The 25,581-nt window shown below is 34.4% G+C and overlaps 2 protein-coding genes across 10 annotated transcripts in view; one reads left to right on the plus strand and one right to left on the minus strand.

Moving 5' to 3' along the window:
* The window catches only part of LOC110371297 (semaphorin-1A), a 301,020-nt gene that overhangs the window by 235,529 nt on the left and 39,910 nt on the right, over positions 1 to 25,581 (minus strand). The gene's annotated exons all lie outside the window — the stretch shown is intronic.
* On the plus strand, positions 21,633 to 23,824 carry LOC135117820 (uncharacterized). The gene is made up of 3 exons (XM_064038049.1): positions 21,633 to 21,727; positions 22,069 to 22,148; positions 23,490 to 23,824. Exons 1-3 carry the CDS (start codon positions 21,710 to 21,712, stop codon positions 23,725 to 23,727), a joined length of 336 nt encoding a protein of 111 aa, XP_063894119.1. The 5' UTR covers positions 21,633 to 21,709; the 3' UTR covers positions 23,728 to 23,824.

Below are 25,581 nucleotides of genomic sequence, written 5' to 3' on the forward strand. Positions count from 1 at the left end.
GAGGCGAGGTCGCTTTGAAAGCGAGAATACGACGCTAATTGAGTGTGCTTGAATTAATGTTGCAAGTTGGTTTTAGTGAAATGTTGTTTAGTTGTTTAGGTGGTGTATGTGTGGAAACAGTGCATTATTAAATTATATATGATGTACGTGAAAGAATGGATTTAACTAAGGTACTCTTTTACAGATAAAATACAGTAGAATCCGGATATAACGACCTTCAAGGGACCGACGATACTATGTCGTACTAACCGGACGACGCACAAAACGCACGGATTATTTCTTAAGTACATAACTTAACTTGTACATACATACATAACTTGCGAATACATATTATTATCTTCTTCTTCTTATATATAAAAATGAATTGTTGTTCGTTAGTCTCACTAAAACTCAAGAATGGCTGGACCGATTTGGCTTATTTTGGTTTTAAAATGTTCGTAGAGGTCCAGGGAAGGTTTAAACGATACGAAGTTTGTTGGGTCAGCTAGTCTTCTTATAGGTATATAAAAATGAATTGCTGTTCGTTAGTCTGACTAAAACTTCGGAATGGCTGGACCGATTTGGCTTATTTTGGTTTTAGAATGTTTGTAGAGGTCCAGGTAAGGTAAAGTAACGCGGGGCGGGGGTGCGAGTGCGTAGGTAAACAAAACATTGCGCGTGTGTCGTTTTAACCGGACGTATTATAATAAATATTGGTCGCTATAAGCAGTTGGTCGCTTAAACCGGAGTCGCACTAAACGGTTATATTGTCTTAGTACCTATATACGAAACCTAACTTGAGTAAAGATTATCGTCGCTAAAACCGATTAGTTGTTATAAGCGAAGTCGTTATATATGAATTCTACTGTAATATGAATCAAAAATAAAATCGACCGTGTGACCGATCGATAGGACCGTGTGGCATTATTATCAGATGCTAACTTGCATACAAAACTAACTACACCATCTAATTACTAAAAAATACTCACTTAATCTTATCAAAACTATAGACTAATTATGACACACACAACCCTATACCCAACTAAAAAAATCACACACACACACACACACACACAAACAACAAAAAAACAAACACCCATTAATAAAGCTGTACCCAAACCACGTAATTTCCACCAGGTTGAAAAGTAATTATTATCCCGCGGCCAGTGCGACCCCAGCCCAAGGTCTGACCACGGCACTTAGCGAATTAAGCATGTCACAAGTTTAATGGTTAATGCAGACGAGGGTAGGCATTAGGCTAAATTAGCCATGTCTGGTTAGATGGATGCCCTAATATCTGAAGTTATTGCACTACTGCTAATAGTTTAGTTTTATACTCATTTAGGAGGATTGGTTTTTGTTTTTGTTTGAAGCGTGAGGGTAAAGTCAAACTCAGTGTTTTGTTTCAGACATGGAGAAGTTTCAGGCCTCTTTGGGATTTTTTGGATCATCAATATTAGTTGTAGGCTTCAAAAGGCATAGTAGAGTAATAGAATAGTTTTTGACCTAGAAGCAAATACGACTACTGAAAATTATTTATAAAGACTCCGAAACTACTTGAAAATCGGCAAGTTGAAAAATCCTTTCACTGTTGGAAAGCTGCACTATTCCCGAGTAATATAGGTTATATTTATACTGCTTCGGGAAAAAGTTCCCCTATTCATCCCCGCCAATATACAATACAAATATATGCAACTGTATAAAATGTTCACTAAAAACATATAAACTGTACATATCATTCTCCTATGCAAATATTAAAAAAAATAACAGCTATAAAAAATACCTGTTCCATTCACAAAAAGAACAGCGATACTCGCGGAACCGCACCTTCGTAACTTCAGCCCTATAATACCACAAGTGCATTATATCAATATTGTCCATGTTAACTCGGACAGCCAAAACAAACCAGTTAGTGCTGAAAGTGTGTTAACTTAACAACAGTTCAGCGGATCTTGTATCTATTGTTAGCAAACGTTTACTTTTCGACTAACTGTTATTGTGGCTTCCTAACAATGTTTGTGCATGTGGAAGAAATAGTGCATGCAAAGATGACTGCTAACTTCCAGGCGTTTATGTGTTAATGCGGTGCAGATTGCAATGCGAAAGATATGGTCCTGTTTGGCAAATATTTGTGCTTTCTCTTTCTTGGAATGTGCATTCCCTTTAAAGATCTAGCGACTTCCTTGATGAAATGTTGTTTTTCCATTTTAATTAAATCTTACTTATATCAGGAAATCTTTCCTATTGTCTAGCAGACCATACACAATACACGAACTGTGTTCAAACAACACAAAAAAAACTAACGTTTTCGTTTTGTATCGTACCCGTAAAAATATATGAATACTGACTTTGTTTGGTTTGGTGAACTAGAATCGCATTCATGCTGTTATTGTGAAAACGTTCCGTTTTTATTTCAGCATACAAATATATAAGTGCGTGAATATATAGAAGTACTTATTTATATGGAAAACAATTTTTATTTCGTTGAAACTCTAACTCGCTTAATGTTGGGGGGTTGTAACGAGTTGTGGGTTAACTCGGTTGAAATCGAAATTGGTTCCGTATACCATTGAATCGATTTGCAAACAGCTCTTAGCGAGCTTTATTTTCATGATTTTTTATTATATCACTCGTATTATTATGGTGATTAGATTTTAAAGGAGTATTTTGTTGTAAAATGAATATGGGGCGTAAAAGTTTATTATATTATCTATAAAACTTTTATGCATTGTTTTGTATGTTTTAATAGCTTAAAAAATTGCATTTATGAAAATAAAATAATAATGTTATTCTATTTCAAAATAAAATCTATTTATAAACAATTTTACTATATTTTTGCAATGATTGAGTTTTTAATTTAATTCAAAAATATTATTCCATAAATATGCAGGAAATTAATAATCCCATGCATATATCACTCATTAAGATTCAAATCTCACCCTCTCACGGCTGCTTATCTTTTAATTTCCCTTAGCTCTCAGCTACAAATACACGCACACACACACAAACGCACACAACTATCTGTTTCATGCAAACGTATAAACAGATTACACACTTCTTCTGATGGGCTTACTTTAATGGATTCGCCTGTTTGCCGAACAACTTTGGTAGGAATCACTTAATCTGCCACTCTAGGATATATTTTTATGTGATTTATGAAGGAGTGACGCCAACCCGGCTAGACGAAAACATTTATTTTGGATTTTCTCAAGTATTTTATGGGAAGTGGGGCTGAACGTTGTCGGTTATCGACCGTAACGCGAGTTTTCCTCGCTCGTGATCCCATATCTCCATATTCGCGTGTACTGATGGTAGTTTTGTTGTCATATTGTTACAAGGGTTTGTTGTTCCAACTTGTTATGTTATGAGGTCGGTGAACTGCTCGACAGAAGGGTACAAAAATAACGTAGGTACTATGTGACTCAGTTCTTACAATTCGCACACATTGCATATGATGTCAGGTTAAGATAGTAAAGACAACATTTATAGAACAAAAACCTTCTTTCTTCAAATTGACCCAAATAAAACATCTCTTAGACAGTCGAATATTTTTCGACCTACAATATTCTTGGCCATCACTAAATATAAACTAATTTAAGCCTGGGACAGACAGGTTAACAGTCTGAACCCAATTCTAATGCAGCTGTCGTGATTTTGCCGTATTGGCTTAACGCTTCTTGGAACTTGACAGCCTAGAAATTAGGGGCCTGAACAGTTTCAGACAGCTGAATTGCATTACTGTTCCAAATTGTATTTTGTTGTGTACCTGTGTAGACTTGGCTTTATGTTTGGTGGCATGTCTGGACTTGATATTTTGATTATAAAATATCGAATGATCATTTAAAATATTTCAAAAGTTAGAATCATTTATTGAAATTAGGCTAACTAGATTGGTACTTTTCACGTAAAAATTACAAAAGGACAACACCTCCAAACCCTTTCATTATTTCCTAGTGTTGTTATGTTGCTTTTTCTCATGCATCCCTGTTTTTTTTTCTTATGCAATTTTTGCTTCTTTCCCTCAAGAAATTACATGAACCATAGGTACACGAATATGTTTCATCGTGCATTGCCTTTCACGTTACAATCCAATAGCCAACAGGATACAGATCCAACAATACACGCCTTTTCTTCAAATGTAATATAAAATGTTATATTATGTAAATATAAAATATATAGTCACGAGATAACGAGTGAGCTCAGCTAGATCCGAATCATTCGCGAATCCGCGTTTACAAATAATCGGATAATCCGATTCCCACGAATCGAGTACTCGATGCTCGCTACATTTAATATACACAATGGAATGAGGATATTGTGCATTGCTTACGTGAAGAAACGACTGGGATTGGATCAGGTGGGACTTCCTAATGTGACGAATACACATCGCGTCTGTGGATCGGAATTCGAATTGTAACCGAATTTTTATTCGAATAAGCGAGCGCTGGCGGTTCCGATTTTAAAGGATTAAAAGAGTACCTAGTAAAAGATTTTAAGTTTCAATACTTTGCAGAAATATGCAATGTTTTTTTTCGTACCGAATATTTTTAAACACAATTGTAGTATACATTCTTTAGTGGGTATAACACATAAAGTACTAAACGAAATACATAAAAAGCTCTCGATAACCGTTATTAAAAATTCTTAAGATGAGCTTCCAATCACAGAATCAATTATTTAATCAGAGAAACATAAAATTGAGATTCAGATAACATACAATTAAACATATTTTCATTACTTACTACGAATATTAACATACGTAGATATAGCTTTAAATTGCAACATATAGGAATTTAAACTGGGTTCTTATTACTCACGAATTCAAATGCAATAATTGGCCATGTCGTTAGTTATTCTTCGTTAAGACTATTAAAGTAACCATTGCTTGGAATAGACTTAATTTAGTCGGGAAATTATTCAGGTGATACTTCGGATTTTCGAAAATGTTACATAGTGCTAAACATTATTTAAGCCAGTTATTGAAACTTTTACATTTTTAAGAATTGATGGAAAATATTTCATTCATGGAGAGGAGAGGAGAGGCCTATGTCCAGCAGTGGACTGCGATAGGCTGATGATGATGATGATGATGATGATTTCATTCATGTATTGAAATGGGACTGGGATGTAGTTTTTTTTTTGTAATTTTAGTCCTTTCTTACTAAAGGTATATAGGTATATCTAAGAACTAACTTATAAATTAATAATTAACTACTAACTAATTTTAAATGTCAGACAAAAGAAGAGGTCTCAATGAAAAACCACATTTAATCTTATAAAACATAAATAGCGAAGGCATAATAAACCCTCAAATAACACATGCGATAGATAATAAAAATTCACCAAAACATCTTAGCTACGTGATTTCATTTACTCAAAACACACATAAGACAAGATTTAAAGCCAACCCAAAACATCCACAAATCAATATCCCTATGTTACACTGGCGTCCATTTTAACATTCGTACCAAACTTAGTCCCCCGAGTAATCACAATATGGTAAACTAGTTGCCGAGTTTGTGTCCAAACCCTTACAGCCCTCTACATAGTTTACAGGTCAATTTTCTTGTTAAAACATTCCTATAGTAATGTCTAAGTGGGTATAGTATTGTTCGAATCAGTTTCTGAGTGCTATATAATTTGGCGGCCATGTTGCTTTGCCTCTATATGGCATTGTGTAAAGTTAAACTAATTCTGTGATGTAAATTGTGTTTGTTGGATCTGTTTGATTGTAAATTTTGTATGTGTTTGTTAATATTGATTGTTATCCTATGAATAAGTTTATTTTCGATAATACTTCTCAGATCGCTAATAAAAGTTGTTAAATTAGTAAGATTAGAGTCAAAGGCAAACAAACTCCAAATTAAAAACATTAAAATGGGACACAATCAATTTCTAAACAAACATCAAACAGGCACACTACTGCACAGAAATCAAAAGCCATTCACAATGCGACTACACAGAGAAATTCCATTCAAATGCCGAATAAAAACCAGGAGAATTATTACACACCCTGTACCCGATTCCTTCGGGTCACGACACGTTCTTCTTTGAACGAAGAAAACAATTTCATACCGTAAATTTCACTTTAAAACTATGTTTGAAACTTCTAATATCGAAATGCACTTTATCTATGAAAGACTGGCTGCTCGAGGCGAGAGGGTGCACATCAAAGATGTCGTCGTGAAGCCGCGGTAGGGTATATCCTATCATACAAATTGCGGCTTTAAATCTAGACGGATATGATACAAAATTGTTCAGCAGGTGTTATGAGACATGTGTCGTTTTGATTAGGGTGGCTTCCGTAAGGGTTAGGTCGGGTTTTTGCGCGAAACCTTAGGCGTAATAAAGCCAATAAACTTTATAGCCTTATCTTAAACGGCGTGATGTAACGCAACGAGCGCGTGTTTAGTGTAAGATGCCTTAGGATTTATTACGGGGACTTATGATGTATGCTTAGTTGACATAATTAACTTGAAGTGGCTTTGTTAGGTAAGCAGCTTAGTATAGGCGCCATGTATTTAAGGAATAAGGAAGGTTTTACGTAGAAGTGCTGTGTTTAAGCTTCTTTGAGATATTTTGAAATTATAATTGTTACACTTCACGTAAGATTTTGTCAAGATACTAGCCAATGCAAGTAATTGTCTCAAATGATTCATGTAGATATTAAATAGAGGGACGCTCATGTTATAAAATGCTAAATAAGCCAATATTCATAGTTCCGATTCGCAATACCTGGTAATTTTGTTTCGTTAGATATGAAATTAGTCACAATTTTACTAAATTGCTTATTCATGTTGATGATCATATTCAGTGAAGGTTTATTCAGCATAGCTTATATTAGTTTATCATTTATTTTGTGTATTATGTATACTCTTACTAGCCGACCGATACTTTTGTGCTGTATAAAATCCAAATTGACCATCTCGTATGTAGTCCCAGCAGGGATTTATAATTTTGTTTTCAGTAACTAGGTAGTTTACCTAATATGACCAAATTAAATCCTATAAAAATAAACCAGGAATCAATTCATCCATCTTTTTTTACCCAAATACCCTACGCCAATCCTTAACTTACCTCAAAGAAGGGAAATAAGCACATGCAAGATTATAGGGCGTTCGCAGAAACTTTGACTAAAACTCGACGCATACAATAGTATGTGAGAAAGCGGGGCGCGGAAGAATTTCACAAAAGCATGTCTCGCTCCTCTTTTGTTTTAGCCGGCGAAGTTAGAAGCATGTACCTGGAAGAGAGAAGAAACATTAGATTGTAGTCGGAATCGTTTTGATGCGAATGAGGTCACCGAATTGGAGGTAAAATTTGATGTAATGATACTGTATGTTAAGCCGTTTGTTTCCTTAAAGTATGGTTTGAGAGTATTATTGTAATTGATAAGAAACTTTTGACCTTATTTTTGTCAAAATAAAATAAGGGCAGCAAAATCGGTCACGACAAAAGAATTTGGTGCTATGAACAATAAAATAAGATTTGATGAAGGTTTTTCTTTTGTATCATAAGACGAGATTACCTAATTCTGATTTCTGAGTGCTACAAACCGAACTCAAAAGTGAATCTTTACTTGAAATTAGATTCAATCAATCCGCTATCCCCCAATTCATACCCTACATAAGACACGTTTGCCTACAACTATATTCCTACATACTGAACTAAGAGTTCTCTTATTTCACACACTCCACTTAAGTATTTAGGTGACACCTTCATGCAGGTAGAATTTTCTCCAGCAAGGAAATTCAATAAAGACCTTTTGACGTAGCCGGATGGCGTTGAGTTCTAAAGGGTGGAAATTAACCTAAATAACTGCAAGTGGCCGGTTGGTGCATAATAATTACTTATATGCACGCGAGCTGGAAAACTTTTATTTTTATCAGTAATATGTATGAAAGGCTCTATATGTTATATTATGTGGGTAGGTCCAGGTTTTTGCTTTTAGGTTTGTATTTATTTTTATCGTAAATGGAAAGTTATTATTTATTTTCTATGTTGATTAAATACTTGCTATATAATGTGTCGTGTACTTAAAACATTTCATGAAGACAGGTACACTACTGAGAAAATAAATACTAGGTTTAAAAATGTTTAGATGCGAAAGTATGTTTATATTAAACGTTAGTATTTTAAAGAAAATGGACGAATAATGTTTTCAATAAATCCCTTTTAATGTGATTCATCTGTTCATGTGATTAACCCGCATTTACTTTTGGTATTTACTGACGCACAGATGTCACTTTACAACAGCCTGTATGCGTAATGTGATCGGCAATATTTTCATCATTAATCTATTAGACTGATTGATTGTGATCGATTGCCTAATCTATCTCCATCATTAGGTCATTTTCTACATATGCATTATATAACATACCTAATTAGGTTTCGTTATCTATAACATTTGAATGTATATGCAAAATATGCCTTCTGTTTCGCTATAGAACACACGATTAGTGACCAATTTGGTCAGCCAAACAACTTATAAATGAATCTAAATTAATCTTGACTCTAGAGTTTTGAATTGACATATCTGCATTATATGTTGTCGTAACAACCATAATCTTAACTTCGGAAAAACAAGGTCCGTGAGCATTCCAAATTCAAAATCATCTGTGAGTGAACATCCCGCGAACGTACCATCGTTCTTCACTCCTCATTCAACAATTACACGGCGTGCAAACATAACATATTATCCTAATAACAAAAACAATTTCAGGACTAATTTCATTTTCAACAAAGCCTTCGCACGAGTACTAAAACAAAACGCCACGATCTTTTAATTGCACTAATTAACTGCCGGCGTCACGTACAAATTAAGATGGCGAAGAAAAATTCAAGTGAATGAACGAATGAACGAACGAGAACGTTAATTGAGGTCATTATGAAGGAGGATGCACTAGAATGCCGTGGTTTGTTATTTGAATATTATAAGGGTTGCTCACGGAATGTCGAGTGCACTAGTTGACTTGATTAGATTTTATTCGCTAGGAGAGGAAAAAGATTTATGGTGTTAGTAGACGGCCATATTGGATTCTAACGAACCTTAATATAGATTAAGTTATTATAAATTCAACAGCCAAAAGCATAAGTAAAGCTGTATAAAGATGTAGACTAATAAAAATCAATGGTGATCGAATACATAGATTATCATGACAATCACTTAATTTATTTTTCTTTTATGATACTGTGATTACTTTATTGTGAATTTAACACGCGATATAAACATTAAATATTAATTGAGACTGTGAAAATAGATAGGCACCTTCTATATTGTGCTTTTTTGTAGATTATAATAAGTTTCATACTACCAGGGTTGTATGAACTGGAAGAGTTAGTTTTGTTTATTCTCAATTTACACCTCAACACTAAGTAATCGTACTTGATAATTTGTAAGCAACTTTCTAATAATCAGCAAGCTTTCATCATAAACTTTTCCTTAAAAAAATATCAGTACGAAGCCCTATGCATCTCATAGTTAAGTCAGATTTTTATATCGAAAAAAATCTCTTATTTATTCATTTCATTTATTTATTTATTTGACAACAAATCCACATTTGTTTCGAGCATTTGTGTTGTCAACCTACATACCTACTTAACATACGTAACAAGATAATTATTTTGACATAGACAATCCGTAATCTCGTCTTTCTAACCCTAGCTTATTTTTTTCTAGCACTTTCCACCAGACAGCTAGGTCGCTACCAGCGAACCTGCAGTGCACATAGTCTGGTACACGCGAAGTAGGGTCATCGCTATCTAGATAGCCTAGAATCCTAGATCCACTTCTGTACGTCAACCGAATTAAACAGGTTATCTTTTAATAAATCGTGGCTCGTTTTGTAGGTCAGACTTTTTGGTTTGAAGGAAGGAAGTGAAAGAAGGGGTTGTGTTACTGTTGAGAAAATTATACTGTAATTAGAGTCTACGTTTTTGTAAAGTAAGTCTATTTATTGCCACGATTACTTATGATTTACTACTAAATGTATTTATTTGCACACACCCAGGATTACAAGTGGAAAATGTATGAAAACATACAGTGTAATAACCTTCCAGTTTGCTAATATAGTTGTACACATCAAGTATAAAATACATGGGTGTATAGTTTTGACAAAGCGTTTTTTCCGTTGTCACAAGACAGCTTTATCAGCCTAAACGGCTAAATACAACCATTCACTCATTTTCATAGCCTACAACCACCCTTAAATCGTCACACAAACAAACCATTCACAAACAAAAGCACACAGCTTGATATTTTATTTATATAATATTCTCTGCGGTTAAAAAGATTTAAATACCACAACAAAGGAAATGTACCGTGCAATAACCACAAATCTACACTCCATTTTACATTCACAAAAACCTAGTTTTAACATTAAAATTATTTATAGCAAAAACAAGCACTCCGTTACAAAAAGGGAACCGTTGCAAAAATGTGAAAATATATAGAGTTCAATATTTCCATTTTTATTTGATGTTGGTATTAATAAAAATAGGAATTGTTGCCTACTTAGCATTCGAGCCGGGTTTAAAGGGTCGCCTTAGGGAAATACGTAGCGAGATGATCTCATACAGACGCCTACAAGCCTGTCAATGTAAAACATTATTTAAACTGTTGTATGTTTGTATTTGTGTACTATCCCTCTTATTCCTTCACTTTTGCTTAGGAGAAGACATAACAAATAAATAAAACTACAACAATTTTTGATGAAGCGAAAAAAAATTTCCAAAACTAACCTCAAAATAGAATTAAAGAACGTCAATCATGGATGGTTCTTTGAAACTTAAGTACAAAGTTATTTCAGTTTACTTACTATGATCGCTTAACTATTTTTGTGTCTGAAACTATCGAAAATATACATAACGACGTACTTTCTATATTTTTAGAATAGAATATAATGGCTTTATCTATCAGAATCATCAATATCAGACCAATTCCAAGGTAAAACTATGCCATTCTGACGCAGAACCATTATCATTAGGAACATCGCTTCTATTCTTTGTCCATGCTAGACAATGGCTAAGGGCGATTACAGACGAACGCTTTATCCTACAATCTACGTATATAGTCGCGTCAGTTGAAGGACGAAGTATAGAGCACGTGTAAACGCACAACGCTGAAATGTTTAGCGTTTCAAGGACGCTGATACACGTGTGTATTTAATCTAAACTGTGATCGGGAATTATAAAGGTTCGATCGCTTAAGCGCTTACAAATTGCAAGTAGCAATAAGAGCCTATACGCGCTTCTAAAAAGGAGCTTATCTTCTACACACTAATAGAGAGGACACTTTTTTAACCCCCGACGCAAAAACGACGGGGTGTTATAAGTTTGACGTGTGTGTGTGTGTGTGTGTGTGTGTGTGTGTGTGTGTGTGTATGTGGCATCGTAGCTCCCAAACGGATGATCCGATTGTAATGCGGTTTTTTTTGTTTAAAAGGTATGTCAGTCGGGAGTGTTCTTAGCTATGTTTGGTGGAAATCGGTTCAGGTCTTCAAGGTCATCAGCTCGTTTGCTAGATGTGATAGGAATGTTACACGCTCAGTTTACTTGCAAGTATATGTGGGATCTGAAATTTGAAACACTAATGTCTTTTGGAACCACTGAGCTGGTCTGCTGTTAGGGCATGAAGGTAGGAGACGTAACCCTGAACTGCCTTTTAGTAAACCCATCGAGTTTGGGCTCGTTGAATTTGTCTTGACGAGTTCTCTTCATGTTTCTGATTGACGAGAACCTGATGCTGGAAATGGGATGTGGTGGATGAAACCCTGGAATGCCGGAATGAAACGGATAAACCGATTTATATTTTTGCTGAAAATCTAGAATGTCCAAAGGTTAATCTTTATTGTTTCTCAATCTGTGCAATTCTCCCAGAGCCAGTTTGTCATGAGGATTGTTAAACAGCTTCCTTTGGCCGAGATCGCATATAGCGACCCCATCTTAAGATAAAATAAATTAAATGAAAGAAAGAGGAAAGAGAGAGGAAAAATTAAGGAGCTCCTTTAAAAAGCATGAAATAAAATAAAATTATAAATTTAAAAAAACCCCCGACCCAAAAAAAGTACGCAATAATTATGACAAAAGGTTAAAAACGCTAAACCCTATAAAAAGCAAAAAATAACTTTTAACACTACGCAAACTACATTTTGACGTGTCGGGGGACCGCTTTTTACCTTCATGAATACTTACATAAATACCTAATTACAACATTCGCTTAAAAAAAAAAACCACGTATCTAAAGTAATGAATTAGAGCGGTCCCCCGACACGACAAAATTTAGTTTGCGTAGTGTTAAAAGTTATTTTTTGCTTTTTATAGTGTTTCTGTGAAAAGAAGCTCCAGAACCGATATAAAAAATATTTCACTATTGGAAAGCTAGATTATCCCTAAGTAACACATGCCATATTTTAGCCCGATATGGGAAGAAGTTGTCAGATAAAACCGAGGGAAAACAGTTAGTACTATAGTTTGAAACCTCATTTGTTTATTTTTGTGCCCTGAATGCTCCGAAACTAATGAACTGATTTGAAAAATTCTTTCACTATTGGAAAGCTGCCCTCATCCCGAGTAACGTATTATCCCTATACGGGCAGAAGTTCCCATGTAAAATCGCGAGCCAACAGCTAGTACCTACGCTACCGTCTAAAACCTCTATAAGGCTGTATCTACACTAGTCGCGTGACAAAGCCCCGAGTCACGTCAGCTGTCAACCGCGTGTTTAATATCGAATTACTCGACGCCTGCCTCTGTCTAAAGCCTAAATAATGTACTAGATAATTCAGCTGAATTACGGCGTCCCGTTTATATTTACGTTTTTAACTAAATAATTAGTTTTGGAAGTTGTCGGATTTTGGATAAGTTTTGAATGTTTTTGTGATGAGTTCAGTGCCTTATTTATAGTGTTTATTTATTTTAATGGTGATATTCTGACCTCCTCGGTTTAGTGGTTGCAAGATGGACAGGTAAGCATGTTAAATCCCCTTCAAGTTTATTTCTTAAGTTCCTACATGTAGTAATTTAACCTTATCTAATACACAGTAAAGTAATTTACTATTATGTAAATATATCAAGAAGCCTTCGTGTGAGACCGCAAATGACACTATAATTACATCTTTAAGTATTAAAACATAATACCCAAAAAGAACTCAATAAAAAATACAATTAGGAACACAATCTGATCTAACAAAGTCTACATCCGACATGACACATCAAGATCCGCCAACAAAAAATGGCGTCACCCAACGAAACTCATTAAAACAGGGATTAACCATAATAACGATGTTTGAGCCAAAAAGTTTTATTATCTTCGAACAAAACTTGACTATCTAATGCATTTCATTAACAAAGAAACCAAGGAGAATACGTAATTAGGGAAAAAATGAGAATTGTATTCTTACTTTTTGCTCTTTTAGATATTCTGTTAAGAATGCAGTGATAAAGTGCATGGTGTGAAAAGGGAATACAGAATTTTGTAGTTATTTTTATCTTTTTTTTACGTTTAAAAGCAATGTAATTCAAAAAATAAATAAAATAATGTTTATTGTCAAAAAAGCAACTTTACATTGTGGTAGTTACCGTTGAAGCACAAACTAAGCACAGCTTGTATCTTGTGGCTCTGAGTGCTTTAATATTGCTTATATTATAAAGTTACATAGGTACCAAATCTTTGGGGATGAAATAGTAAAGGAAATTATGAGCTAAGGATGTTGGAACTTAAATTGAGGTACATAATATAAAGAAAATGATGATCAATGTTAAACAATAGTTTATTTAAGGAATGCGAGATAATAAGGTGTAAATAGAAATATTAATGTAATAATACTGTGTATTTTTAACTTCAAGTGTATATTTTAAGATAATATTAATTCAGATTTTTAGATTTATTCGATTATATGTATAAATTCCTTACTCCTTTCTGTTCTGGCCTGCTCTTTCTACCAACACCTTTATTTCTGACAGCTTGTTCCATGCCGTGAGGACCCAAACAATCACAGAACTCTCAACCAACTCGCAACACAACACCTCAACCACGTGACATAACACCTCCAATACCAGTGATTTATGAAGAGCTGACATCACTAAGTTGTTGAACCTTAATAACGTTAATGAACGTGCAATGCAGTCCCGTCATGTCGGAAGCGTGTTTAATATGATATTACGCGCGCCTAGCTCCCGCCAAATTATAATATGATAATGGCTAGATAGAACCGAGATCGATGCTACGGTATTATGCAGGCCGTAACTGGCTTAACTTTGGGATAAAGCGTGGTAGGTTAGGATGGGGAAGTATGGCAGTAGAAAAATTTAAGGGGGTTCATTTTTTGAAGTTTTTTGTACTTGCAAAATAATGTGACAAGTTAAGACTCTATGCTTCTTCGAAGATTTTTTAGCAACAGTCGAATCTGTTCAATTTTTTTTTTAAGAATGCTTCATTCATCAACCACACACATTCACAAGGATTGTAGTTCTACGTATATTTCTAGAAAAATTCGCACACAATTTTTTTGCTGTTTGTTGGATCGAGTAGACCAGTAAAAACATTCGTGTGGTCATGCTGTTTTCGTAGTGGAGGACATAGTAAGTCCTTGGTAGGAATTATAACTAACATGGTACCAAAACAACTTGTTTTAACTCAGTAATCTTTGAAATAAACTCGACTAGTAACAAACATTTTCAGTAATTTGAAGCTCACTGAGTAATTCTAACACCTTTTCATGTACGGTATTACGGGGTATCTAATTGGTTTATAGGTGTCAGGTGGCAGTCTGTTATTCCATGTTGCTGGGATTCACTGTAAACCAACCGACAAACAAAGTATATCCACCTACATATAGATAAAGTCGCGTTTCCCTGCGGTTTCACCCGTTTTCAAGGAAGTTTTCGTACGCCTTCATATAAAGCAGCTTTTGTCGATAAATGAGCCACCTAACCTTGAAATATTTCCCTCTCTAATCTTGAAATATGTATTATTTGAAGAGATCATGCCTATAAGTAAGGATGCGTCTACACGGTGCATGTAGCTGGAGCAAGTTAACGTGCGCAGGTGACCCGCGCACATGCAAAAGAGCACGCGGTTAGCTTGTGTAGCCTGCGCATGTGCCTTAACTTGCACCGTGTAGATGCACCCTTATCGAGAAAAGAGTGTTAAGGCCAGCAAACTTTTTACCTCTATAAAGGTAATACTAACGTAGAATATACATTCTTTTTTGTTCTCCATTCTAAAGACCTCTACCCACTCGAAGCTAAAATAAATATAAAGAACGAACACATCGCACTATCAGAAGCTACACGTAGTAGTTATATGGTAATAACTGTTACTACGACAATTGTTATCTTGCACTTACACTAAGGCATTTGGATAAAAGCCAACTGCACAAAATGGAAGCTTTTTGTCACCATTATTGTACGTAATTGCTTGTTAATTATATCATTACCAGCTGTAACTAGTATAGAAGCTAGCGCCAAAAACTTAACGGGAAATAAGAAAATAAAGATTTAAGACTGTTAATTGGTACGCCTAACTTAAGTTATATCATCATCAATTTCATCTAAATGCTTGTTTTTTTTTTAATTGTCAAAACGCTCGCGTTTGACTACTATCTAACATGATGGTAAGGTTAAATAAACATTGCTTTATTTCGAACGTTTAAATTATAAAATAACTTCTTTATAAAAACTAACAAAGTTGAAAAAGCATATGAAATGATAACAGCATATTTACAAATGTGTAATAAATACTATACAAGAAAATTAGCGATTCAATTAGCTGGCATTCCTCCAAGGGTGTGGCTTCCTACCCTATTCCATGAATTATATAACAAATCTATGCTGTAACAGTACTACAGTACAAAAAACAGTTGTTGATGCATATCTTTAAGGCACCAGTCGGTTACATAATCCTAGAATAGTGCACCTTTTACTTCTAACAAGGAAATCTCAACTATATTTCGAGGAGGTAAGGTTTAATTTTGAATGAAGAAGAAAAACAGATGGCTGGTAAATGTTTTACCTTATACATGTGCTACCAAATGTAGTAATTGTGACATTATACTAGTCTTGTAAACAAGAAATTAAAGTTAGGAAGTAAAAACCGCTCGAATTTCTCGTTCGTCTTATGCGATAGAACCAATTTGAAAAATTATTTCTCTGTTGGAAAGCTACACTCTTCCCAAGTAACATACGTTATATTTTATCCCGGTACGGGCAGTAGTTTCATCGGAACTAGGGAGAAACCGCGGGTGAACAGTTAGCGGTATATATTTTATTGAAAAGACCTCTAGCCCCGAAACGCTAAAATATAGGCATAATTTATCTATTAGCTGTCGATATAAAATAAATACCGTAAAGCTTAACCTGCACTATCTATTACGTGACATTTGGCTTCGGCGTGGCGTACCAATATATCACTACTGGTAATACTACCTAACTATAGGTTTATGTACTAGATGCAATTACAGTGCACATATATTTTAAATGGTTGAACTAGTTGAGGGTTAACCCTTAACAAGAGGGCACTGGAACTTCGCACCACTTCGGAAGGCACGATAATTGTTTGGCTGTCATTTGAACCTCTTTGGTTGACTTAAGGAGCATCAGAAGCCAGAAAGCCTGATAACAGTCTTACCAAGACGTAAGTATCAGATTGCACAGGTAACTAGATTGGGGTGGTGGAGGAGGTCAGAAAGGCAGTCGCTCCATGTGAAATACTGTTAGACTGAAAGTCAACCCCAATATACCTAGTTTTCAAAAGGCTAAGCAGATGGCATGATGATATTCTTGTCACAAGGTTACAATTGTAAATTGACGGCCTTACAATCAAATGCAACTTAAACGACTCCTGTCCTTAAATTGATATTAAAGTCTCAACTTTAACATTTGTTTATTGGCCCAGGAATGTCGCCAATCAATTGAGTGATTTGCAAACTTCACTTCACTGCAAAACTAAACCTTATGTGTAGTACTTTAGAGTTTATTTTTCAATGACAATGTGTGTAAATGCATGTATTAGAAGCAATAACTCATATATTGAGTCTGTGGATGTCACGTTAAGCAATAGAACTGAAACTATGCCGATACTGTGAATTAATTGCAATAGTTAGTAATATACTAGATACTGTTGGTAGCAAGTTAAGTAATGACAGCATTTGTACAATCAAATGCTATAAATTTTATATTATTGCTAGTTATTTGTTGGTACTTGTACTCAATACTCAATACTTTTATTGCTTTCCACATGTATTCTTAGGTGGTAGTACTTATAAATAGTTCTCATGGACCCTGTCGGTCGGGCACAGCAAAATAGGTAGGTGGTTGTATGTTTACTTAGCGTTTATTTTGAGTGCAGTAAACATAATCTATTTTATATCCTTCTTTAAAGTTAGGATCACATTTCGTATTTTTCTAACATTTTATTATTAACTTTGGATATAAAATATGAACTCTGACTTAGATTTTATAAATAAGTGGATTATTCATTATTTATTTAAAAGCTCTCGAGGTCTTCTCGCACCCATACAAGGAGGAGCTTGTACGGTATACTGATAAATAAGTTCCCTACCTGCCGAGTTTTATCAAAATCCATTCAGCCAGCATAAAGAGTATACCCACGCGAAGGCTTTTATAATATTAGTGTGATTCTTAGCTTTTGCAGAGCTTTGTAAATTCACAATCTTAAAATCTCAACTACTACTAATTTAATTTAACGTAACACCAACAATTTGTTCTAACAAATGCAAATTCCCTTGTTGATCAAACCAGGCAGGTTAGACTAATACCTGTGTTTAAAACTAAGCCTAGGCCAAAGGCAGTTATTACCTGAGAACTGCCTATTATAGCCTGAGAACCTAACAGATGTAGGTTTACTGGTAAATGAAGGATATGGATGTGATGTATTTTTTGTAATTAATAGGGCGGAGTTGGTTAAATGACATTAATTTGAAAAATGGTTTGTAAACATTTGAATTTATCGTAGTAATAGACTACAAACATTTTTTTATGTAAAATGTATGACTAAAGGACAATGGGCACTTTGTATGGGATTTGGTACCCGCTCCAACAGTAACGTATGATATATCATTAGAAAGGTATTTACGTGAAGAATAATAAAAACTATGGGGCTTGCCTCAATTAGCTGTCCGATCCGAGGAACGATAAAAATTGAATCGACATAGCAACAAGTATGTCATCCATATATGCAAATTCATTAAGAGGCATATGTCGTCAGTGTAATAATTTTTAACTCAGTTAATAGACATCTCACATTGTTTGAGATACACTCTATTATAATCTAAAGGTTGTAATAGTCTACAGAGTCATACTACGGAAAAACAATCGTCATCTGATTTGACAAAAGTTCAAAACATTTCTATTCATGTTTTTTAAGAAGAAATTCATAATTATCTCAGCACCTCTTGACGAGCAAGATTGAGTCGTAATATGTACTATGTAAACATCGTCTTCTGACTTTGCAACTTTAATTGATTGTAGATACTGAAAGACTTTCATCAAATACATAAACTAGTTCTGCGTGAACTGCAAAGGTTTGCACAGTCTTTTTTTAAAGCAGTCGGCAGGCATACATTCTCAGAAGGCCAAATTCCTGTTTTTTTGTTACTTTACCAGTTTTTAAACGGTTTTATTTTTATTCAATACAGTTGGATTTAAGAACTACATCTACGTTGATGATTTTTGAACATTACACAGTCTATTAGTCGATGTCACGCGAAATGGACAAGGATTTGGGACTAGTCGTCATAGTAAACATTTTTTGCCTTGCCAAGACCTACGCAATGGTACTAGAATCAACACTGTTGGACAGGGTACCAAAACGCCCATCGTCCTTTACAAACAAAATTGTAGGCTATCAAGTAAAAATGCTGTTTACATTTAAAAGGCGGAATAAAAATCAAAAAGACAGACTGACAGAAATTATATTCTAAGTTACACGCCCATCTAAAATAGAACCACACAACTTTCCCGTCTGAAGTGTAAAACGCTATATTTTGTACGAAACCCGTTATTTTGAGGATAAACATAATAAAAATATGTATTCAGAATGCCAAGCGTTCATCAAGTTGATTGACGGTAGTATAATACGGGGAACTAACTTGAGTAAATATTAGGATATTTTCACAAACATTTTCTGCAAAAGCTTGGTCGCTTTCGGCGTCGTTTACCTTATAAGATGAAAAAACAAACTTGTTTCGCGAAAATAACAAAGAAACTATAGCCACTTCGACTCTATTGGTTCTATTGGTACTCAATTTAATGTTATGATGTTTAAATACACATAAAAAATGTAATTAAACTACAAAATAGCTTGGCAATTTTTATCCTATAAGCAGTAAAACCAATTCCAATTTTTATATTGCAACACAGAATTTTGAAATTCGCTCGCTGTCACAACAATATGGCGGCTGCAGTGAACTGTCAAAAAGCGCGCGAGATGAATGCCAGCCGATACATGGCATGTGCCGCGAATGATTTGTGGCGGGCTCGCCAAATATGAACGCAGCCGTGCTAAAAATATTGATTTATTTTCAGCCTATTCAACATTTTGATATATAAAATATAATATCAAGTTCTGAATGTCATTCATGTTATGCTCGACGTGGAAAATATAGAAAGAACCTACAGCTTTTTTAGCGGGTGCAAGTTTTTTTTGTCTATGGCAATAGTAGTTTACAAAATAGTTGTTTTAAAACGTCTACGTAATTAATTTTCGGTGTCAAGTGCCAAATTGTTTTCGTTCCAATTTTAATAAACAATTTTTTTTTAACTGTAACAAATTATGACTAAAATTCGAATATCACGAAAACAATTTTTGATTTTATCTAGTCTAAAACAAAGAGAATACATTATTGACTGCATTAAAAAAACAAGGAAACAATATACACAGGTAAATGCCGATCTCAAACAATCCGACAGCAAAAAGATCCACCATTTTCCTTTTCACATAAAATTGTTTTCTCCGTTCAAACACAACATATGACATGGAATAAAAAAGTAAATCCGTGAGGTGACGTCATGAGTGACCTGTGAGGGGATTACACCTCTAAGCCTCTCAAGTATCGCGGCTTCAAAGCAGAGACTTATGGACCTCTTGCGGAGGTTTTACGAGCTACACAGATAGGCCATATAATTAGTATAGTATTATTTTAAGGGGAAACTTGACTAATGTGGAGGATTATGGGATGTTTGTGTGTTTATTCAAAGGAAGTTGGGACAACAAACAAGTTGAGTTTACGGTAATATTTAACGAGAAATATATAGGTTTTGTTGGTATGTTACTGATAACCTTCACCGTTGTTACCATGTTAAAACTAATTGGGTAAAGCAAGATTGCGATAGTTGAGGGACAGATGTGACCTAAAACCAAAAAGAAATCAACAAAAAAAGGTTTCCTTTTCTCCCTTCAGACCCTCAAAATACATTTAAACCTAATCATGAGTAATTCACATTAATCTCTCAAACGTCATTCACAACCTATAAAAAATGTATCGCAACTGAACACAGTCTCTTTGAAAAACAACAGAGCGGCCAGACTATGGCTCAGTCCCCTGCACAGGCTAGGTGTCAAGGGAAATACACTTGATTGCACCCGTTCGAGTCCACACACGATGCATTTTGATTTCAACCCACTTCTTATTTGTTGGAACTCGCTTTTGCGAGAAAGAATGCCGCTTTTTCAGTTTTTCTTGTATTTTGTTTTACATTATCGTGATTTTGAAAAAATTTGAAATTGTTTATAGATTATTTTTAACCTAAATCATTTCGTTGAAGTGACAGCTTCGTGGCGCAACGCTTTCTTTTTTCTCATCTTAAATGCAATTAATTTTAGAATACTAATAATTTATTTTTTTAAATATTTGTGTATTCAGTTCAATATTATTTTTAGGATACCGTTAATACACTCACCGTTTTCTTAATAAATGGTTTTATTAGATTCATGAAACATATTGAAACATTAACAAAACACGACACTAAATCACCACACTTCACGGGTCGCGTTCGGCGATCAACCAAAACATTGCGTTCGAAAGAAACATTACACATACAGGCATATAGAAGAAAAATAACAATTTCTCACTAATTGCAGGTCCTTGACATCTTAAACATTTACACACTAGTGAAACTCATCAATAATGACTAAGGATTACTAATGTAACGCCGGTCGAGCGTGAATACGAGAGTAGGTACCACGCCAAGGGGATTTCATAACTACTTAACAATTAATTAATCACATTTATTATTCATTTTAATTGGCACAACTAATTTTCACTGCAGTTCGACGTGTTTTGCGACAAATAAGGTAATGTGTAAATGAGTTGATGTTGAATGGTAATTGTTTGCAAAAAAAACAGTGAATGAACAACATGCGCGTGAGTTTACGATCAGCGCATATTTGATTATCGTTTTTTTTTTTTATCTTGCTGTTTGTATATTAGTGGGTTAGGATAAAATTAAACGTAATATTAACATTTAACTAGGTAATGAATTTTTACTAACAATTTTTTTTTTCATTTTTTTATAACTTTTGTTTTTTTTTTTCAAAAAATCCTTTAACCTAAAAATCCATCTCGATGGTTCTGAAGTGACTCTCGTAATGTCATCACACGTAACATACAAGTCAGGAACCGTAACGGTGGCAGAGCTTGCACAACCGCAGTGCATATTAAAGGCTGCGCGCGCGCATCGAATACAGTGACACGCACACGCCACAACCAACATGATTCGCAACATTGCTGTGAGTATTTGTTTGGTTTATTTTTATTAGGTGTAAAAGTGATTGAAAAGTTGATAAAATCGTTATCGGTGTGTCTGAAAAAAAGGGTTACATTTTCGTGTCTTCTAGGTCGATTTTCCGAATTAATTTACTACCGCATTTTTTTTTAATTTGCTCGTTAATATTTTGTAAACATAAACAACCTTATTACAATAAATTAAAAATAGCTATAGCGAAATCATTTTTTTTTTGAACATTGGTTTGAACTGAGTGAGCATCGTTTTTTATGATATACGAATATTTTTATGTGATCTTGTTATTTTATACGAAGAAATTAATACAATGATGTTTTTTATTTCCAGTTGACCCTGGCCGTAGTGGTTGCAAGCCATATGTGCTTAGCGAACCCCGTACCAGAGCCCGACCCTGTTCACAGAACACAGTAAGTACTTTGTTAAAAATAATAATGTTTTTCTATAAGTATTTAAATGGCTTTTAAAGCCTAACTTTAAGTCTTAGAAAAAATTACGCAAACACAGGACGAAATCACAGACAAAACTAGTTCCTCCTTATAACTTATATATTTAAAATCGGAGAGATTTATGTCAAGCATTATAGTTTATCCCGACACTTGCGGAAAAATTTAAAGTTATATTTGAAGATGTAAAATAAAATAAAATCATACTATTTGGGAATATTTTTCCCGAATAATCTCTGAAATGTAACAAATTATTTTATGTTAATAACTGATTAACTACAGATTATTATTTAAAAAAAAAATGTTTTTGTTTTCTTAAAGCCGTTTTCCGTGTAAGCTTCACATTTTATCTTCAGGAGTAGCTTATTTTCCTGACTTAAAGGAAGGGTTATATTTTTCGAGCATCTTGAATGTACAAAAACATAAGTAATTTTAATATATTGCAGAGTTATTTAAGTAATTTTATTTAATTCTAACTGCTTTTAAATTAATTTAATATCAAAGAGTCCCGACACCTTTCTGGCACCCTGATCTCGCTTTATTTCATTGTAGCATGGATTTGCAGACTGTATTAAATGAACGGTAATACAATACGTACAACAATTACTTGTACCCATCAATTTATCACAAAAAAGCCCACAAGAACAAAAACCTACTCCGTCAATTTCTCTCATTTCCCATACACATTTCCCCGTGATTATCCTCTGTGTATATTTAGGATTTTCTTGATAACTCAGATAATATCGCCGGCTGTCTATCTATCAGATTTATTGCTGGCATAACGCTTAATGGCAGCTGCGACATGAGTTATGTACCGATGTTCTTGCTAATTATGTATTATATGGTGTATGTAGTGCGTATGTGTTTGTGAGGTCATTATCAGTATATTGTGGTGCTAGAATGTAGTAATAATGACAGGACTTCTGTTTTTAACCGAATTCCCAAAAAAAAAGGTTGTGAGTTTGACCTGTATGTAGGTACGTTTGTGCGCGATTATCTCACGATAGGCTGACCGATTTTGATACAGTTTTCAATATATTGGTTGGGAGTAGAAAGTTTTAGGTATATTATTCAAGTCGGTTCAATTTTTTAACTTTAAAGGTATGTTTTTGTGGCCAAAATTAGGCAAATTTTTGCAAGCGTTTCTGACACATCACGAAAAAGCTACACGTTTATGCACTTACAGCTACTTCCCGAAATGCTATCCAAAATAATGTAAAATGCAACACTGTTTTACGAATTAACATAATTCTAACATAAAAAATAACTGTGAATATAAAAACTATTATTAACTTTATTTTTCAGCGTGAAAATTCACGTGCCGTATGAAGTCCACACTCTGCATCATCATCATGTCGAAACAGTTCCTGTGATCAAGGAGGTCCCCATCGTCAAACACGTACCCATCATCAAAGAAGTTCCTATCATCAAGACCTTGCCCGTGGTACAAACTGTACATGTACCTGTTCACCACACCGTACACGTTGAGAAACCAGTCTTCGTGCCAGTGAAGGAACATATTTCGTTCTCATCGTGGCATTAATTGGTTTTTAATTAAGTTGTAGAAATAATGGGTAGTAAATCTTTGAAAATGTAAAAAAATATCCGTAGTTTAAAAAAAATCGGATGTAAAAGTAATGAGGCTGAAGTGAATTTATACCTCTTTTGTAATTAGATACGAATATTAAAAACTGATTCTAACATAATATTCTATTATTAAGTTACAATAGGATATTTTCTCATATTCTGATTATTTTAGAGTAATAAAATAATCTTAAGCTGTAAGAAGTAGGTCAAAGAACTTAGCACTTGAATATTCGTCACTCATTTGCATCTTAATTAGTGACTTCAATTCAAAGTTACCAAAATTATGTAGCTGGAATCATATAAACATTTAAGTCATTAGTGACCTAATCGTTTATAAGCTTTTAGCTACATTTTAGTAACTTAAGGGTGCATCTACACGGTGCAAGTAGCTTGCGCATGTTGAGGCACATGCGCAGGTTAGATGCGTTTTAAAAACGTGCGAATCTATCGACTCGCGCACATGCGCGAGTCGATAGATTCGCACGCTTTGGTACATACCAAAGCAAAAAACCCACCCGCGTGCTCTTGTCATTTCTCGCATATTAACTTGCTCCAGCTACATATACCGTGTAGAAGCACCTTTACGCTAAGCTAAGTATATAAAGTTGTAAAGAGATAATTCAGTGTAAATGTAGCCCGATTAAAATTGTTTTAAATAAGGGTCGTTCACACAAGAGTACTAGTGTGGGACTACATTAAAAACGTCGGATAACAAATGAGCTTAATTAACTAGCCACGTTACTTGCAATTGTGAACCGCGATGTTAATTGGACGAGTGAACTATCGAAATTATTGTGAAAGTAAATACTGTTGATATTAGCGATTATTCTTTTGTTTGTTATTCGATTAATCGAGATGTTTGAGCTGAACTATATTTGTATTGTATTCGAATATTGCACGTTCTTTTTGTAAACTTCAAAAGATGCTTCGGAGTTACAGATATCGAATCGAGAATCGATTGACATAAGTTTATTGATTTTTTTCTTTCGATAAATTGACATACAGTTGTTGTAACACGATACTTACTTTAGTCTTGATCTAGTCGTTTTGTGAAAAAATATACTTTTGACACTTACAACTTAATACATATTTTAATATACACGTGTGCATCTTTAGCCGTAGAAATATGTTTTGTTTATAAATTGTTAAGTAAATGTTATATTATCGCCATTATTTCTACAACAATGAATTTAACCAATTACTAGTGAGTACCGGGTAAGTAATCGTAAGAACTAGTTGTCCAAATACTCTTGATTGTAAATCTCACAACGAAATGTTACACCGTTCTTCTGTGATATGAAAATACTATGGAAACGTTTTGATAACTTGAGGTTTTTTTATGTATTAAATTCATCAAATAGACCCTTATTTTTTTTTGTTCATCAAAAATGGACATCAAAAATCATTAGATACCTAATCATTTCCTTATTGCAAAGCAAAAGCCACTTATTGCAATGACAACTTTCTTCTTTTCAGCCGATCACACACCTACAACTCATTTCATATCCCAACACCACTATACAAAACCAATAAGGCATGGAACACACCAAAACATCCCAACTTCACTTACAATTATTACACGTTAAAACAAATTTTACCCACAAAACAGTGGCGGAACAAACGCAAAAAGTCATTTCAGTCCCACAGGATGAGTTCCAGGCTTAACAGCGAGCTTCACATAAATATATACGAGTGTTTGTTTACGTCACGGAGTCGTGAGCACATGGAGTGCTCATTATGGAACATTGGAAATAGTATGTGGCGGAATTGTTGTAAGTATTAATATGTAACTAAGTTAATTTAAAGAGGC

The sequence above is a fragment of the Helicoverpa armigera genome, chromosome 15 (genome assembly GCF_030705265.1).
Source record: "Helicoverpa armigera isolate CAAS_96S chromosome 15, ASM3070526v1, whole genome shotgun sequence".
NCBI classification, from domain to species: domain Eukaryota; kingdom Metazoa; phylum Arthropoda; class Insecta; order Lepidoptera; family Noctuidae; genus Helicoverpa; species Helicoverpa armigera.